Source organism: Chelonoidis abingdonii, chromosome 15, assembly GCF_003597395.2.
Source record: "Chelonoidis abingdonii isolate Lonesome George chromosome 15, CheloAbing_2.0, whole genome shotgun sequence".
Lineage (NCBI taxonomy): Eukaryota > Metazoa > Chordata > Testudines > Testudinidae > Chelonoidis > Chelonoidis abingdonii.
Window position 1 is genome coordinate 36,339,478 of NC_133783.1, and position 17,612 is coordinate 36,357,089.

Consider the following 17,612-nt stretch of genomic DNA (forward strand, 5'->3'; position numbering starts at 1 on the left):
TGGATGTCAGGGTAGGGTAAGGTTGGGGGAAAAAAATCACTGGAGATACTCAAAAGAACTCCTTACAATTTTGCAGTGAGGAAGTAATCCTTTGAGCAATGGAGATTATGTAATCCTTTTCTTCTTTTTGTACTTGATATGCCCAAGCAGTATTTAACTGACCATATATAATTCTATGCTGCTATAGAATTATATGCCCAAATTGCTAGATTGACAGTCCTGAAGAAGTCTGTTCTCTTTCTTGACACACAACAATCATAGGTCAAGATTCCCATGCTGCTTCACTAATGTACCTGCACTTGACAGGAAGGCTAAGGAGGACAACTGAACCTCCATACTCATCCAATCCTTAACCTCCCTGCCGAGACTGCAAACATAGGTGTCAATTGCAATGAACTGGAATGAGATTATTATTTGTTTCACATACACCAAACTATCAATTTATCTGGAATAAATTGCCTAGGGAGGTTGTGGAATCTCCATCTCTGGAGATATTTAAGAGTAGGTTAGATAAATGTCTATCAGGGATGGTCTAGACAGTATTTGGTCCTGCCATGCGGACAGGGGACTGGACTCGATGACTTCTCGAGGTCCCTTCCAGTCCTAGAGTCTATGAATCTATGAATCAATGAGAGTGGACCAAGTGGTATTTCAACAAATTACTTGGAAGCAAAAGGGTCTATATCTGTTATTTCTGATTACTTAGTTGCACTTCATTATATTTATTTAGAAATATATTGACAAATCCAATAGATTGTTCACTGTGGACTGATACAAAGATAAATCAGACAGCAGGATTAATAGCACTTTCTAGATGGGTAGATCCATTTTCAGATGACCAAGTATGTCTTCACTGATGAGTTTACTAGAATTGTTTATATTCTAATTACATCTCTCAAGTGAGAGTGGCCACACAGCAAAATAACACTCAAACTGCTCTATCCACAATGGTACCTCAATTATTCCTGTGTGTCGCTAAGACTTCAGGGGGCATATCCCATGGTTTTGTGCTGCAATAAGCAATGTTTCTCTGTGAATTCTTTCAAAGTGAATTGTGTGTGGGAGAGCTAGTCTGGTCCTTTCTGGGCACAGGAAGGCATTGTGCTCCTTCATTGCTTTCCCACCGCAGGATGCAAGCAGAGCTAGTTTGTATCCACACTACAGAATAGTTGTGTCAGCAGCTAATGAGTTATGCTGACTTGAGGTTTAGCCTATACCTTAGAGGGGCCAGCCAACTCGAGTTAAAAGCAGCATGACACTTGAATAAAGATCTTTTGGTATGGAAGTAACTGGAATTAAGGCCAAAAACTCAAGTGAAAACTTGAGTTAACTTTACTGTGAAGACAAGCCCTGAATCCCTAGGTGTCAGGGATGCTACTCGTAAAACTAGGTTGCAAGCCATTTAGGGAAGCCTGTGTTAACATAAAGACCATGTAACTCATTCCATATTAAAAGGCATCCCTGCTTTGAGGTCAGAGCTTTCAGCGTGGCATTTAATTTACATATGTATGCCGTCCTCCCCTCCCCCCCGGTACAACTCCCTTTAAATGACCAAGCTATTATACCATTTATATAATAATGCAGCATTTTGGATTATGATTTAAGAATCAACAAGAGGCAAAGACTTTAATGGGCCGATGCAATTTCATTATGTTCATAACCTCATATGGCAAGGGTGGAGAGTCACACTATACTACAACTTATACCTGAGGCCTATAAACCTTTACAATTTCTTTTTCCTTGTCTCAAAGAGAACTGTAGAATCTTGTATAACTAAATGGAGATCCAGGGTCTGCAATGATTGGACATTAATGACTCAAGACACTTAGGCCCAATTCAGACCTGCTGTAAGCAGGATAAAGGGTTGTAAATTAATTTAACATCGAGGAAAAAGAGGACTATCACCTCCTGGTTTTTATTGTTAAATATCCCACCTTTATCAATAAACATTATAATACATCTTGAATTTTCATAAACCAAAGTACTTACCACTCTTTTCGAATCTATATTCTGTGACTCATTTACTTCCCGCTTTCCAAGTTTTTTCATATAATTGTAAACTTCTGAACTAAAGCATTCTCCCCCGTAGAATGCACTGCTCCAACCAGGCCTGCAACTTTGAAAGTCAGATGAGCTGGGGGAAACAGGGTAATTATTTTCAGAAGTCTCCTCCTCTTGTTCTCTATTCTCTTCTGTGAAGTCAGGACTGAGACAATCATTATTTTGTAAACAACTTCCACCCTTTTCTGTTCTTAATATAACCTTCTGCAGCCTCAATTCTTTTTCAAAATTATCTCGTGGAAGCTCATCCGAGTCCATTTCAGCCCATGATATATCTGTAGTGGGCACTGCTTTGGTGTCAGAGGCCACCTGTCTCTCTTTCCCTTTTAAAGAGAACAAAGAAACAAAACAGTTATACATAGGAGCATATCTAAATTTCGGTTTATTTTTTTAGATTTAAATGCCAGGGATATGAAAAGCAGTTGTCAAGCCACCTATGCCCTGTGACTGTGGCACTGTCAGTTGTCATGACAACCACCACAGATATCTTAGTAATCTAAGGCTACTAGCACTTTGCTGGCAAATAGAGTGACAAAAAACAGGTGACCCATAAGTTTAAAGGGCATAAGACTAACATTATGTAACTACATTTTTAAATGCCCAAGGTCAAAAATATTGTCAAAGTGTGGAACTATTAAACCTCACTTAAAGAGTTTCTGTAAAATGCAATAAAGATGCACACTGAAGATGTACAGCAGCTCTAAAATATATAGGCTGGGATAGAGGCTGCTCACAAAAATAAATGTGGCTCATAAACATATGCACCCACTAGTAAATAAGTGCTTAGCTTTTATATAATGCTTTTTCATCTATAAGTCTCAAAGCTTTTTACAAAGGACACAGAGGCCATACATAGCAGGCCAGGTCCTCTGCTAGAGCCAAACTGAACACAGAGCAAGTTGATAAAAGGGGATTTTTGGGCACCAAACTTACTTTAGCACTCAGCAGGTCTTAACTGATGTTGGACACAGGACCAATCCCCTGAACTGTGTTGGGCCTTACAACAGCTGTTAACAGCCTCAAGAGACTGAAATGACAGTCAATGATTGGATTAGTTTGTGGATGCTTTGCAATCCCAGTGTGCAGTTGCACACAGTGTTTGGAACAACAGACATTTAGGAGTACTGAAGTCTGGGAGGTTTCCCAACTTGAGACCATGAAGAATAGAGTTTGTGGGAGTGAGGTTGTGGCTTCTGCAGCAGGCCAATGTTCTCTCAAAATGTCAATTCAGTGAATCCATGTGCTGAAGACAATCACCTGACCTGCAGAAATGGACGTTGGACTCCAGAAAACAGTTCCATAACCACCTGAGTTGAGGACACCTCCCTTAGATGACACTAGTAAAAGACCCATACGCTCTGGTGCACCCAGATCACAGCTTGACCATATTTTGGCTGGACCAATCCTGAGTGGTGCTGCAACCCCATATGGCAGGTCGCAACACCACTGACTCAAATTTAGCACACCCACCCCTCTGTCATGATGCAGGGGAGGGATGTCGCAGTGCCACTCAGACCTACCATTGTGGTCCTGGGTGCCAGTCACAATGCCACTAACTCAAATCTGGAGCCACTGGGTAAGGAACTCATGGGATTGGGGACTGGGGTCAGGCTGCTAATGGGGACACCTGAGAAGGGGAAGAGGAGTGTCAGGTATGTGGCAAATCTATGCCCCTACGCATACTTTAAATGGTGCTCCATAGTCCAAGGACCCTCTGTGGTTCAACCCACAGAAGAAGGCACGTGATACACACACACAGTGTATGTAATCATTAACATCTGTAGCTCCTCTCTAATTTTCACATTTGCTTTCTAACTGGTATTTTCATGAACGTGGCCCTTTACCCAAAGTGTAAGAAATGGTCATTTTAAGTCTGATGTATTAGGTAGTGCTGGTTATAAATTATGCACAAAAACCCCCTAGATTACCTTGTAAAAAGGTTGGGTTTTTGTTTTGTGTTTTTAAACTGAAAGGTTCCTTGCTAGGCCACTTATTTTACTATTCAGTACAACACGTTTAATTCTGATAAGCCATGCTGAGCAGACAAGGCAATAGCAGGATCAGAGACTTTAGAGAAGAATCAGCATTAGTTCATGCATTTACTAAGCCTCTCAGCTCTCCTTGGAACTAAACCTGAAACCAGGGAGGGCTCCAGGCACCAGCACGCCAAGCGCATGCCTGGGGCAGCAAGCCACAGGGGGCGCTCTGCTGGTTGCCGCGAGAGCGGCAAGCAGGTTGCCTTCAGCGGCATGCCTGCGGAGGGTCCGCTGGTCCCACGGCTTTGGCGGACCTCTTGCAGGTGTACCGCCAAATGCGCAGGACTGGGGACCTCCCACAGGCAAGCCGCCGAAGGCAGCCTGCCTGCCGTGCTTGGGGTGGCAAAATACCTAGAACCGCCGCTGCTTGACACACTGAGTTGAACTGATTCAGTGAAACTATTCTAACTCACAGATTCCCTCCCCCATTAAAGCACACCACTAGAGCACCTATTAAAAGAACAAGCATATAAGCACATATAGTAATTGGGACTTTGAGAGTTTTTCAACATTCATAACATGCTTCAGTAAGTAATGAAATTAAATTTGGTAACCCGTTAAATGACATTTGGTGTGATGTAGGCTAGATATTGTAGACAAGAGCCCTGCAGGGTGTCACCATATAGTAACACGTTTTCAGATACTTTGTAGTTTGCTTTGTCACAAGTTCAGAGGCAAGTGTCCTGCAGGCACTCTATAAACACCAGTCCCTACAGGCTGTAGTCCTTTGTGGGGTCTCAACTCACACAAACACCTAACAAAATAAGTTCTTCTCTCACCCTTTGTCTGTTTGCTGTTGACCAAAAAACCGTCAGATGTCTTCAAACTGTGGAAAATGCCATGTTTTGATCCATCTGTTTCAGTTATGCTGAAAATAAAATGGGACAGGGAACAATTAACATTTCATATTCTTAAATATTGATGTCTGGAAAAGCTTAAATATAAAAATGAGATCTTACAGATCAAACCACAGTGTGTGCTAGAACTTTGTCACATTTATCTACTTTGAAGGCTTTATGGGCATTAAACTAAGCTGGGTAAGATGCAGTAATTATTTTAGGACCAATTGTGCTGCACAATGGTTAACAGAATCCAAAGAACATCAGATTGTGTTTGTCATCAATAGATAGCTAAGGGTTAATGTTTCTTTTACCTGTAAAGGGTTAACAAAGAGAACCAAACACCTGACCAGAGGACCAATCAGGAAACCGGATTTTTCAAAGCTGAGGGAGGGAATGTTTTGTGTCTGTGTCTTTTGTCTGGCTCTCAGCTATGAGAGGGGTCTTTTTCTATCTTCAAGCTTCTAATCTTCAGTTTCAAAGTTGTGAGTACAAAGGTAGAAAAAAACAATAGGCTGTTGTTTTTTTTTTTGTATTTACATGTGTGTAGTTTGCTGGAATGTTTAAATTATCTCTCTTTTTGAATAAGGGTGTTTATTCATATTTTTCTTTTAAGCAATAGCCCTGTATTGTCACCTTAATGCAGAGATCATATTTTTATGTCTTTTTCTTTCTTTTTATATAAAGTTTTCTTTTTAAGACTTGTTTGAGTTTTTTCTCTCTGGGTAGGCTAAGGAACGAAAGGGAGGGAAATTCTCTTTGTGTTAGATCTACGGAGGGTGAATCTCTGCAGCACCAGGGAATTGGTGGGAGGGGGAAGAGAGATAGAATCTTTTCTGTTTCCTTGTATTTGGTTGTCTCTTTGTGGAAGAGAAGAGACATACTTCTTGGTATTGTGATGTAAAGAGGTTGCATCAGTAACTCTCAGGTTAGCCCAGAGAGGAAATTCTGGGTGGGAGAGAGGTGGGGGGAATAGTTTATTTCCCTTTGTTAGGAGACTCCGGGCGTCTGAGTCTTGGGGTCCCACAGGGAAGTTTTGGGGGACCAGAGTGTACCAGGCACTGGAATTCCTGGTTGGTGGCAGGCTATCAGATCTAAGGTGGTAATTAAGCTTAGAGGGGTTCATGCTAGCTTCTCAGTTTATGAACGCTACGGTTCAAATCTGAGTAGGAAAGCTACGACAGTGTTTAAACCAAGTATTACACTAAATAGGAAAATGTCTCAATGCAGTCCTCCATTCAGGATTCAATCAGGATCATAGTGTCATGCTTTGGGCAGCAGACTGACTCCAAGCCATTCCTATTTAGGATAACCATGATTCTGAGATGAATTAAACACGGTATTGTTAAAACAAAACAAACCACACATTCTGCTTCTCATCCTCCAGTGTATTTTCTACCTTATACCATGTAGGTGTGGCTGTTTTTATTCATTTTAACCTCCAACACACAGCTTCAGTTCTTACTATATTTTTCTTCTTTCTTCTATGCGTATTCTCTATCCCCTAGCATGGTTCTATTCTTTTGCTTACTGTTTCTTTTTCTCACTATACCACTACTACTCACTCTCCTTTTCCAAACTGCACATTTCTGTCTCACCCAACGAGGTTTGAAAGATAGACTTGGCAGGTCCACTTTTATCTGCCCTCCTGCCTTTCTCTATTCATCTGCCTCCCCACTCTCTTTCCCGCTCCAGTTTGTCTTCTACAGCAACTTAATATATTGATGGCATCATCTGCATGCCTTTCAGCAATTCAGCTAGGAGAGAATTTATATTTTGCTACCTGTTGAACTGCTAAGGCATGGCCAATGAATGGTTGGACCAGCTGCCTAGCAGTTATAGGAGACACAGAAATGACATCATCTAAGGAATATATTGAAAACTACAATATCAGAACGGTTATATGAAATAGGAAATATTCCAGTAAGCTAGGACATGTCACCACCCTATCCACAAGGGAGGATCTTACCATACATTTCAATTATGAAATCTGCTAAAATGTATTGGAAAAGGTATCACTACTCACAGGAATGCCTAAACCATTAATTTGGAATTGCCATGCTCTGCAGCTGAAGGTCTTTTATTGGAAATGCAGTATCTTAGGAAGAGATTGTAGGCAGTTCTTCACTGAGGTCCAAAATCTGAGCTGATCTTTTTCTATTGGGTGAAGGGGATGATGCTTGTTCTGTTCTCCTTCCTCTTCCAAAGCCTTACACATCACATCAACACTTCATGCTGAGGATGACTGATTCAGATACCTCAAGAATCCACTCACAATGGATCAGTATGCTGCCTCCACAACATTCAAGGCTGGGATTTTCAAAGACATCATGGGAATTTGGAATGCAATTCCTACTGATTTTCAATGGTTTCTGGGTGCATAGCTACCTTAGATGTCTTTGAAAATCCTAGCCCAAGCAGACAATCAGACCAGCATGTCTTATAGACCTCAACTCTAGAGGTCTTCAAATCCTCTCTCTCTCTCTGAGCCAAGGCCTTCCAGAACTAAAGTCTTTCAAGGATGCAAGGTTCTAGAGTCCAGCTACAAAGGTATGTAAACCTCCTGATCAAATGTCTAATCCATAGGCATGGAACACGAAAAACCCAAAACCCTACCACAAGGGAAAAACATTATTGATGTGAATGCATTAAATGCTGCCTGCAGTGATCCTCAATATAGATTTTTTACAAACAAACATGTCTCTTTTACAAGATGCAATAAACACGAATGGTTTAATTGTTTAAGACAGATATCAGAGATGAAATACTACACGAAATATATCAATATTGTGTTTTCTCATTTTACAGTCTCCTGTAAACTACAGAATGTTGTGCAGAGGAACCTAAACCATGTTGCAATGATTTCTTACGCCTAAAACAAGAAGGAGAAGCCAGAAGTTTGAGCTTGCATGTTAAAATGTGCACAACTAAACTAAAATGTGCAAGTTGCACTGTAGGAACAATACAATTGAATTTTAACTGTACAGCATCTTTCAAACAGAAGCATTGAGTACTCCACAGGCCATTCAAGTCAATTTATGCAAACAGGGAAAAGTATTTAGGTAACAATGCAATATAGAGAAATTCTGCAGCTATGTAAGAGCAGAGATGAGGGACAGTTTAAATTAGTAACATTTCAGCAAAACACTGAAGCACATGCTTAACTTCACGGATTTGCTTAAGTCTATCACTATACATCAGAGCATTTACAGAGTCATACAAATGTAGAGCTGGAGGGGAAGTCAAGAGCTCCCCCTGTTCAGACAGATGATTGATGTGTTTGATGTGGGGAGAGCCATGAAGAGTCTTATAAAATGGGAGAAGATTATATAATGCAAAGGGAACAAATGGATAGAGGACATATTCTGTCCCACTTTTAGCTGCAGACTATGAGGCAAGCTGGTGCACTTTGGACGCAGAAAAAGCACTAAATGAGACCTCAAGCTTGAGGAATGGAAGTATACACTTACCCTATTTGTGGAGTCGTTTTCCCACTTAGTACTTTGTAAAGATTCTCCAGTAATTTTTCATCCCAATAAAGGTCACAAAACTTCTCAGAGACTGCATCACAGAAAGCGTCAAACTTAAGATCCTTTAAGGTGAAAATATAGTTACCTTGTTAAAAAAATAAAATATGATTATTTAGGATTTTTTTTTGTATATAAGAATATATTTCTATATAAAGATAAATGTATACATACCCATAGCAAGAACTTCAACTCCATACTCCAGATAGCCATCAAATGCAAACTCTTCTTGTATAAGATGCACCGCTTTCTGTAATGAAGTGTCATTTGTCTCATGCTGCTGGGATAAAATTTCTACACTGAAGGGAGAAGATGCATTTTGATTCACTGATGAATGTGATGTGAGTCCTGGTAAAGGTGAACTACTGCCTATGTCACTATTACATTCTTTGTTTTCTAGATAGCTGGTCTGAATAATTTGATTAGGTGAAGACAATGATACATTAAAAAATTTGTCTTTCATTTTATCATGTTTGGTCTGTACCTTAGTGGGCTCATAATTCTGTAGCTGGCCAAGGAAGGAATTATTTTGTAGATTTATCTCACTGTTATAATTTGCTATTGTACTTGAAAGGAGTACAGGCAAATGATCATAGCAATCATAAGCAATTTTTGACTCAAGAGGTTTATTTGGTATTTGCTCTGACACAGCTAGCTGTATTGGTACAAGTGCCAACACTCTTGTCTCTGGGTCCTGTTTGAGAAGGGAGTTATTTATAAGAGGCAGCCTCTGTGGTGTAGAACAAACTAAGGAGCTTGAATAAATTGCAGATAACGTGTTCTTTTCACGTAAATTGCATAAGGAATCGGATGGCGATGGTGATTCAACTGTGGATGTAACCATATTGCTTGGATTTTGTTCATTTGAAGGTATTTGGGATGAATGGTTTTGTATGTTTAAATCATGCTTGGGTATCTCAGGTGCAGCTACAACTTCTTCATCAGCATGGTTTTCAATATCGTCTACAAATACTGATTTGTTGTTATCATCCATATGCATTTCTTTTGGTACATATCTATCAAATTGCTCAGGAGTGGATGCGTGTGTCCCTCTGAAAAAAAGCAAAAGCACTTTGTAAGGACATCTATGTTTGAAACAAATCTATTTTAACTTGCGCTGTATTAGGACATACATACTTTGTTAGCTCTGTGTTTTGCTGCAGTATAATAGGCTTAAAGTGAGTTGCAGAAGAGGTGTATGCAACAGGCAATGTACATGTCTCACTGTTTAAAGAAGTCTGAGAAGGCACTGGTCCTTTAACTGCTATCAGCTTACTTTCACTAGTAATGGGCACAAATCCTGAAAGACAAACAGGATTAGGTCAAAGATAAGCAATACCCAGAAAATACAAAGACAAAGTAAATAATCTGTTTAAATAAAAGATGATGATATTTTTTCCAGAGCTGTGTTGCACTTTACTTGGCAAGTCTCATGTGATAATGTAAATTCTGACACTGGAACAAAGTAACAACCATGTAACAACTGAATTACTTACCTACACTAAACTCTGAAGCATCCATTTTGTTTCTTTTATTTTTAAACTCAAAAGGAACATTATCTTGAGAAGAGTTTATTTCTTCATTGAAAGCCTAAGAGTAAAAAATGAGTTCCAGAGTTTGAACAAAGAATGCAAGTACTTTACTCCAACAGTCCTCAGCAAGTTATTACTAAAATTATCTTTAATACAGTGTTTCATTGCTCTGCATACCTGTAATCTCCAAAGGAGGACCCAGCTGTGTGGGGGTTGAGGGGTAAAGGTGGAGGGGTTGCAGAACTCCTGTGATTGGTAAAACTATTTGTACCAAGCTCATACAAACTGAGGACTTTATCTAAACAAATTCAAGACTATGGATTGTTTGAAAACTCTATTGTCAGTATTCCACACTCATGCCCTGTGACAGTCATGTTAGTATTGTTTTCTGTTCCCTGAAAGGATGAGTATAAGTGAAATAAAGAAGGAAAGTCTGAAAAGTCAATAGCCCTTTGAATATCTGGGCAATGATGGCAGTAGATTGTGGAGGCAGGCTATCAGGATTTAGGACATTCTAAATCTTTTCTTTTCTGGGCCATGGAAGCCAGGCATTGCCTGAGACACCACTGCTAGAAAGATTAGGTTATTGGAATACTCTAGATGGGGCTTAGATTTAAAATGATTTTTCTTGTAATTTGCACACAAGGTAAGTGTATCGGGCACATACATGCTTAGTGCTAGCCAGAAAGAATGGGACAGATTCTGCTTTGTCTTAGAAAACTGCCTGGTGGCCAGGGCTCTTGCATGGTCCAGTATGACAGATACGGCAATTTGCTACAATATCCTAGTTAATGTGTACTGTACTAAATGTATCACTATAAGCCAGGAACTGTATTTCGGGGGGGGGGGGGAGGGGGAAGAGAACCACAGCCCTTCAGGAACTAAAACAGTGGGGAGCGATTAGGCAAATTCACTCAGATTATAATACCTCCCAGAGAGGCACCAGCACCTGGACAGACTTTCATATACTGGTTCAAACTGGATTCTCTAGAGACCAGCAGACAAAGAAAGGACTCTTGGATAAATAATCTGAGTTTGATCTGATTCAGGGCCTTCATTCTTATTCGGCAAACAGACAGGATCTTCCTTCACAGGGGAGACCCCAGTCCTTAGAGAAGGGCTGGAAGGACTGACACTGACCAGAACCCTTGTGGTGATGGTGGGGGTAATCTCTGATAAACTTATTAGCATTTGTATAGGTTCTTTTATTGTTTTTAACATGTTTTCTTTGTAATGATTGTACCCTAAGAATAAATGTACTTGCTTGGAAAGAACTGTATGGAAACATAATGTGGGTAATTAAACTGTTTATAGCCTCTGAGGAGAAAAACAGAGCAAGCCTGCAGAGACAGTTGGCACTACTGGGAAATTTGCAGTTTAGGCAGGGAACTGTGCAGTGTGGAAATATCCTGGTCAGGAGGGAGAAAGATGCATGTCTCTGCCCAAGAAGTGATAGTTGGGGAGCTAGAAGGCTGAGTGTGGGTGCCCTTGTTGGATCACAGAAGGAGACTACAGGTGCAGGTTTACAGTCTTCCATATCCTGCATGACTTGGAAGGCTGCGGATATCTTTAAGTGGGTAGGAACTTAGCAATGGTTAAGCAATTTTGTTACAATTCTTTGCAGTAATAAGAAGCAGCTTTAGAGCTATGTGAAGTCTTGCAGAGAAAAATTGTTAGGTACAAAATGCTAGCACTCCTGATAATAGCTATGGGATAACTGAAAATTGCAATCTGTTAATTGGTATATTTACATGCAAATAGAAAACATTATTTAATATTTTTAGCATAAGCTTTTTTGTTACAACATGCATTTGAGCAATATTTTAATGATTATATTTCATTATATTTTTATGTTAAAAATCTATATTTAAGAGGGCACTTCAGAATATTTGTGTTAAACAGAAAGCAAATTGATCTAAAGCTGTATAATCAAACACAGAACTACAGAGAACTACTATTCTTTCATTTCTGATGATGAAGACTGATGTAGATCACCATATTTTGAGATCCTAACTAGATATTTTGCAGGGAGTCGTGTATGTGTTTGTTTTGTCGTTTTAGGAAGTACTAAGAGGTTTACAAATCCTTGCCATGTAAATATCTGAAACAAAACAATCATTAGAATAGTGAGTTTTCATTCACAGAGATATTTACAAGAATATAGTAACCAGATTTCTCTATTTAACAGGGGGTTACCATGAGAGTGAACACAATTACAACATGTATGACATGGAGATCCCAGGCCATTTTGAGATACTTTAAAACTACTTTGCAATTCCAATATTTTTAGTATTCAAATCAAATGTTTCTTGTACTGGTATGCACAGGAAGAGGGGAGAACTTAAGTCTGCAGAGAGGAACCCAAAAAGAAAAGAGAAACTTTATATTTGATTCACCATTCTCTCTTTTCCTTGAATTTTTAGCTTTATATAATTCTTGCTGAAGTTTGACACATTACTATATTTCACTGACTCAAAATATTTGTTCTTCATACAAATTTATTGCTCCATTGCAACAGCTACAACAAAAGCGTAAAAAAATGCTCTCTCCTAAACTGAGTTTTAGGGATTCTACATTAGACTCCTCCAATGTCTTAGCCTTAAATTAGAACGCCCAACTTCTCGGCAAGCTGTGCTCTATTTAGAACTGATTTTAACAACATTGCTTTGAAGACTTAGAGAATCTGGAAGTCAATTATTCACATACAGTGAACTTAAATGTAGCTGCTAGAATATATAGCTACAAGCAGGCATTAGAAATCAGCAAAGCTTTCTAAAAACAGAATACAATTTTCATATTTATTTCATATGCCTACATGGAATGAAAAATATTCACTCTCAGCAATACCTAAATACTTTTATATTAATGATATCTCCACAGGAGTAACCACCTAATCATTTACAAGAATTTACAAAATTGAAAGAACAAAAGAATTACACAGCCAGCATAAAAAAAATCTTACTGGAACAAGTTGTACGGAGATAATTGGAAAAAATGTAATACATTGGAAAAAACTTACTCTTACCTTGAAGGCAGATTTACTCAAAAATGCCAGAATCTTTTTGCTGTTTATACTTTGTTCAAGTAGATAACTACTGCATATCTAAAAGTATTAAACATTTTGAATTAAGACAAATTTCCACTCACTTAAGATACGTAATAGAGGAGCACTGTCAAGATAAAGTATTTAAATTTTTTTAAATCGAATTCAGGAAGTCTTATTAACTTGTTCCAACTCTCTGGTTGACAACTTCAATATTGATTAAAACACACCCATTAACTCTAAAGGACACCACTAAAGTGCAAAACCAGAAAAGTGATTGGTTACCATTTAGTGAGCTATCAGGCCATAACCAAAAATTAATTAATATTTTGATATTCAAATTCATTATTAAATAGGTTTCCAGCTATGACTGAACACCTAATATTATAAAACAGCTTCATCAAGTCACCTTAATTGCGTCAGTTATAGAAGGCCTTTCTTCAGAGTTTCTTTTTGCCATATCCAGAAGAAGAGTCTTTAGTTTCCTTGGCAACACTAGTTTGTGATCAGGTGGATAATTGTATTTGGCTGCTGTCCACAAAATTGCAGCAACACAGTAAATACAGACCTGTTGAAAAAGCAAATATATAATGTAGGGGCAAGGAAAGCTGTAAAGAAACATGAACTCCAAAGAACTGACTGCATCCTACCCTCAAATATGCTGTTGTACACCCCAGCATATTGCAGGAAGTGGCTTTTATGCATGAGAATAGCAGCTGGTTTTCCAAGCCAGGGTCAACACTCCTTACTTTCCTCTTAATATATGCAAGATGATTTAGGGGCAAAAAACCCAAAATGTTCTCATTATTTTGTAGCAGGTCTTTCATATAAAAATAATTCTAAAGTAATTGCAGGCTTTGGGATCCTGCCCCAAAACCCTGCCAGTAGTAACTTACTTAAGAACAGGCTGCTATAATTCAACAATCTGATTGTCAGAAACTATTACAGCCTTCCATTATGAATCCTACCTTTAGAGAGATAATAGATTTAATTAAAAAAACTAAGTACTGAAAATTTGTTCTAGGAATTGTGCTAACTGCAGTTAGACCACTTGAAGTTGCCACAGTGAGGAACCTTAAAAAGACCTAAAATGGTTTCCATTTTTGGTTAAAGTATGTTCATATTTTAAAACAGAGAGACAAATTCTGCTCACTTAGCAGAATATACCTACCTTGCCAGTGTTAGGACTCTGACAATACTAAAGCAGCAGAATTTTATACCTTAACCTAGCCATTAATATTTTGCCATGGATTTCAGCAGGACCAGGATTTCACCCTAAGAGTTTATGTAATTACTAAAAGGACCATTCAACCCAGGACAGACTTTCAGAGGTTTTTTTCAGTGGACACTGACCAGCACACTTACTTTGACTGGAAATACATTTCCCACATTCTCAAACTGTAGTCACAACTGTTAAATACACAACATGTACAAGCTAGGTAAGTTCTACCTGGGCAAGATCTGAGTTTTGTGGTTAGAGTCAACATCTCCTGGCATCTCAGGGAAGTGGGAAAATGTTTCCATTTTGTCCTGAACTGTTCTAATAGAGAGTTTATCTGCTTCCAGGATGACTTAACTATAAGCACAGAGAAATATCAACATCCTTAAGATTCAGGGATACTGGACCTAAAGGAAAACAACAAGCCTTCTCTCTAAAGCAGAAGTTCCTGGAAATACTGGAAATGGTCTAAAAAAAGAAGCAAGTTACAAAAGTAGTATAGATTATTTACAAAAACACAGTCATGCCAAGGATTCATGGATGAAGAAAGCATTGTCCTTTTAGCTATTTTTTTTAAGCTAGCTGCTGAAAAAAGGAAATGTACTGAATGGGAGCAAATCAGTATCCTCAAGGGAACATGTCAAGAAGCTACTCTTATAATAAGGCTAGGAACACAGATATCAAGGTGATAAGCATCTGTTATATTACATACACATACCAAAGCTGATAGACATCCTCCACTTCACTCATAAAAGAGGGCTCAAGCTGGAGGGACAGAGTTTATGTTCCCTCCCACACATGCACAGGACCCACTGGTTCTCTCTCATGCTCAGGTGATGCCTCCCTCACCCCAGCTGTACCCTCTGCCCCCAGCTCCTGAGGAAAGGGAGGACCTATAAAGGAGTCACTATCCTTTTTTCCTCCACCCGTTCAAATAAAGCAACTCTGCATTTGAGATTGCAGGGGTTGCATTTTCCAATTCCCTAAAGAGAGGTATTCTGTGATCAACAAACAAGGTGGGAAATGATAATGAGCCCTAAAATTCTATCAGTGAAATAGCTGTGTGAATACTGAGAAAACACCACCACAATCTGGAGTTTGTTAGACATGCTGATTGCTCTCCAATTTTTAAAACTTTTATACACATTATATAGTTAATTTCAAACAATCTAAAAATCAATAAGAAGATTGCAGGTCTTGGGATGCTTAAAATTTCCAGTTTATGCTAAAACTGCCATTTTCTACTCACAGCCAAATCCACAGCAAGTCAAAATTGGCTTGAAGTAGAATTGAAAACCAGTTTTTCCTGTAGATTGCGAGGCATCAATTTTTCATCCTCAGAGTGTGGGTCTATTCCGAAAAGCGCCAGTGTAAACATAGCTTTTCTTATACACACAGAAAAGATTTGTTGGGTATCAATCATGTATGCTGACTAATGATAAAATTATATATTTTACATCTCTTAGAATGGTAGAGACAAATTGCAGTATGAATTGCAGATTCTATGCCACCTTGCACATCAGTATGTGTTGAATTGCAGATTCTATGCCACCTTGCACATCAGAATTGAAAGCAATGGGTTTGCACAGGTGTCAGTGAAAGCATAATTTGAACTGCATCACCTTTTATTACTGTTGATCCATAATATAGAAGAAAATAATTTTGATTCTCAGAGCCAGGTAAGAGTGTGCAGTATTACAGTTACAAACACACATCTCACTTGTTATCTGAGCTTATGGATTACAGATATTATTGAAAACAATAAAACAAATCCACTGTGCTATTTTTACAATCACTTTTCAGAGTAGATCTGCACGTTAAAACAATAGGTCATAAACTGAAGTGCATGGGACTGGGAGTGGGAGTCTTGCCACTGACTTCTTATGTGTAGTCTGTTTCTTACATCTACCCCCATTTACTTACTTACCTCACATAAGAATACCACAGTGCTACTTATTTACCTATCTCACCAATGACATTGATGTCCTGACTGTAGACAGTGGTGGCATTTCCATCATGTCTGGTTACAAACTGCCATGCAAACAATTCATGGTTGCTAGCCCATGTCACCTCAAACATTACAAAACACGTGTGATCATCAGTGATTAACAATCACAGAGTCAAACAGGGCTATAGTGTAACTGATAAAAATAGTGAATTAGTTGAACTGTGGGCAGATGCACTCAACTTGAACTTAATTCATGACTCCACGCCTTCCATTTCTTTCAACAGCAGACAATGGAAATGGGGACACCTCCCTAATCTGGTATTTGTCATGCAACAACATAGCTGGTTTGTGTAACCAACTTAATATGGGTCTGGTTCCATATTCACATCACCAGCCTATCACCATCCAGATCAATGCAGCCATAACACCTAACTCAGTACAATTCCAGCGCAGCTTTAACTTTAAGAAAGCTGAATAGAAGGTCTTCACCAACTACCTCAAAGCCACTGTTAAGAAAGATAGACCCCAATACCACAAAATTCTCATCAGTTTGTCAGTGTGATGCATACTGTCTCAAGGAAACATATTCCACAAGACTGCATTACAAATTATGTGCCAGGATTAATATCTGAGTTATTGGATCGGTATGCAAAATATAAACAGAAGTTTGAAGCCAACTCATTTGCTGAGGATATCATCACAGCTAACAAAGAACTGGTCTCTGTACTAGAGGATGAAAAGCAAAAGGCTTGGCAGAATCTCATAGAGTGTGTGAACATGACCCAAAGCAGCAAGAAAGCATGAATAACTAATGATCAAAGGAAGCAGAACAGCACTACAATGTAATTGCAGACCAGTTCATACACACCAACTCCCAGAGAGTTACAGATTGCCAAACAAACAACCAGAGATGTGGTTTGAGTGGCAAGAACACAAGGTGGATAATACAATTATAATTTTAGAGCACATGACTGAATTAATCTCCAGAATTAATGCCCTCAAGAAAGGCAAAGCCAGCAATCTGGGTGACATCTGTACAGAACAAATCAAACACTTCAGACCAGCAGCAAAGAACTAGTTAATCAAGTTGTTTAGCAATGCTCAGCTTCATATTAAGTACCCAAGATCTGGTGACAAGCACGTATTGTGGTACTCCTGAAAGAATGTAATGGAGCTGAAGAACTTTAGGCCTGTATCACTACTAAGTCATTTCTACAAACCATACGAGCAACTAATTGTAAACCATCTATCATGACTTGTTGAAGAGCACCTAATCCCAGAGCAAGCTGAATTCCACCCAGGCAAGTCATGCACCAATCAAGTGCTGAACATCACCGAATATATTAAAGACAGCTTTGAAAATGGTATGGTAACAGGGCCGTGTTGGAACTAGGGGTGCTGGAAGTG

The 17,612-nt window shown here is 38.9% G+C and overlaps 1 protein-coding gene across 1 annotated transcript in view; it reads right to left on the minus strand.

The window, feature by feature from the left end:
- Window positions 1-17,612, minus strand: part of KNDC1 (kinase non-catalytic C-lobe domain containing 1) — a 125,906-nt gene that overhangs the window by 48,428 nt on the left and 59,866 nt on the right. Inside the window, exons 10-17 of the mRNA XM_032773339.2 lie at window positions 13,448-13,606; window positions 13,021-13,098; window positions 9,960-10,053; window positions 9,601-9,763; window positions 8,638-9,515; window positions 8,407-8,551; window positions 4,877-4,965; window positions 1,990-2,384 (exon numbers count right to left, since the gene is read on the minus strand). Coding sequence (XP_032629230.1) covers window positions 1,990-2,384; window positions 4,877-4,965; window positions 8,407-8,551; window positions 8,638-9,515; window positions 9,601-9,763; window positions 9,960-10,053; window positions 13,021-13,098; window positions 13,448-13,606 — 2,001 coding nt within the window. The remainder of the gene's footprint in view (window positions 1-1,989; window positions 2,385-4,876; window positions 4,966-8,406; window positions 8,552-8,637; window positions 9,516-9,600; window positions 9,764-9,959; window positions 10,054-13,020; window positions 13,099-13,447; window positions 13,607-17,612) is intronic.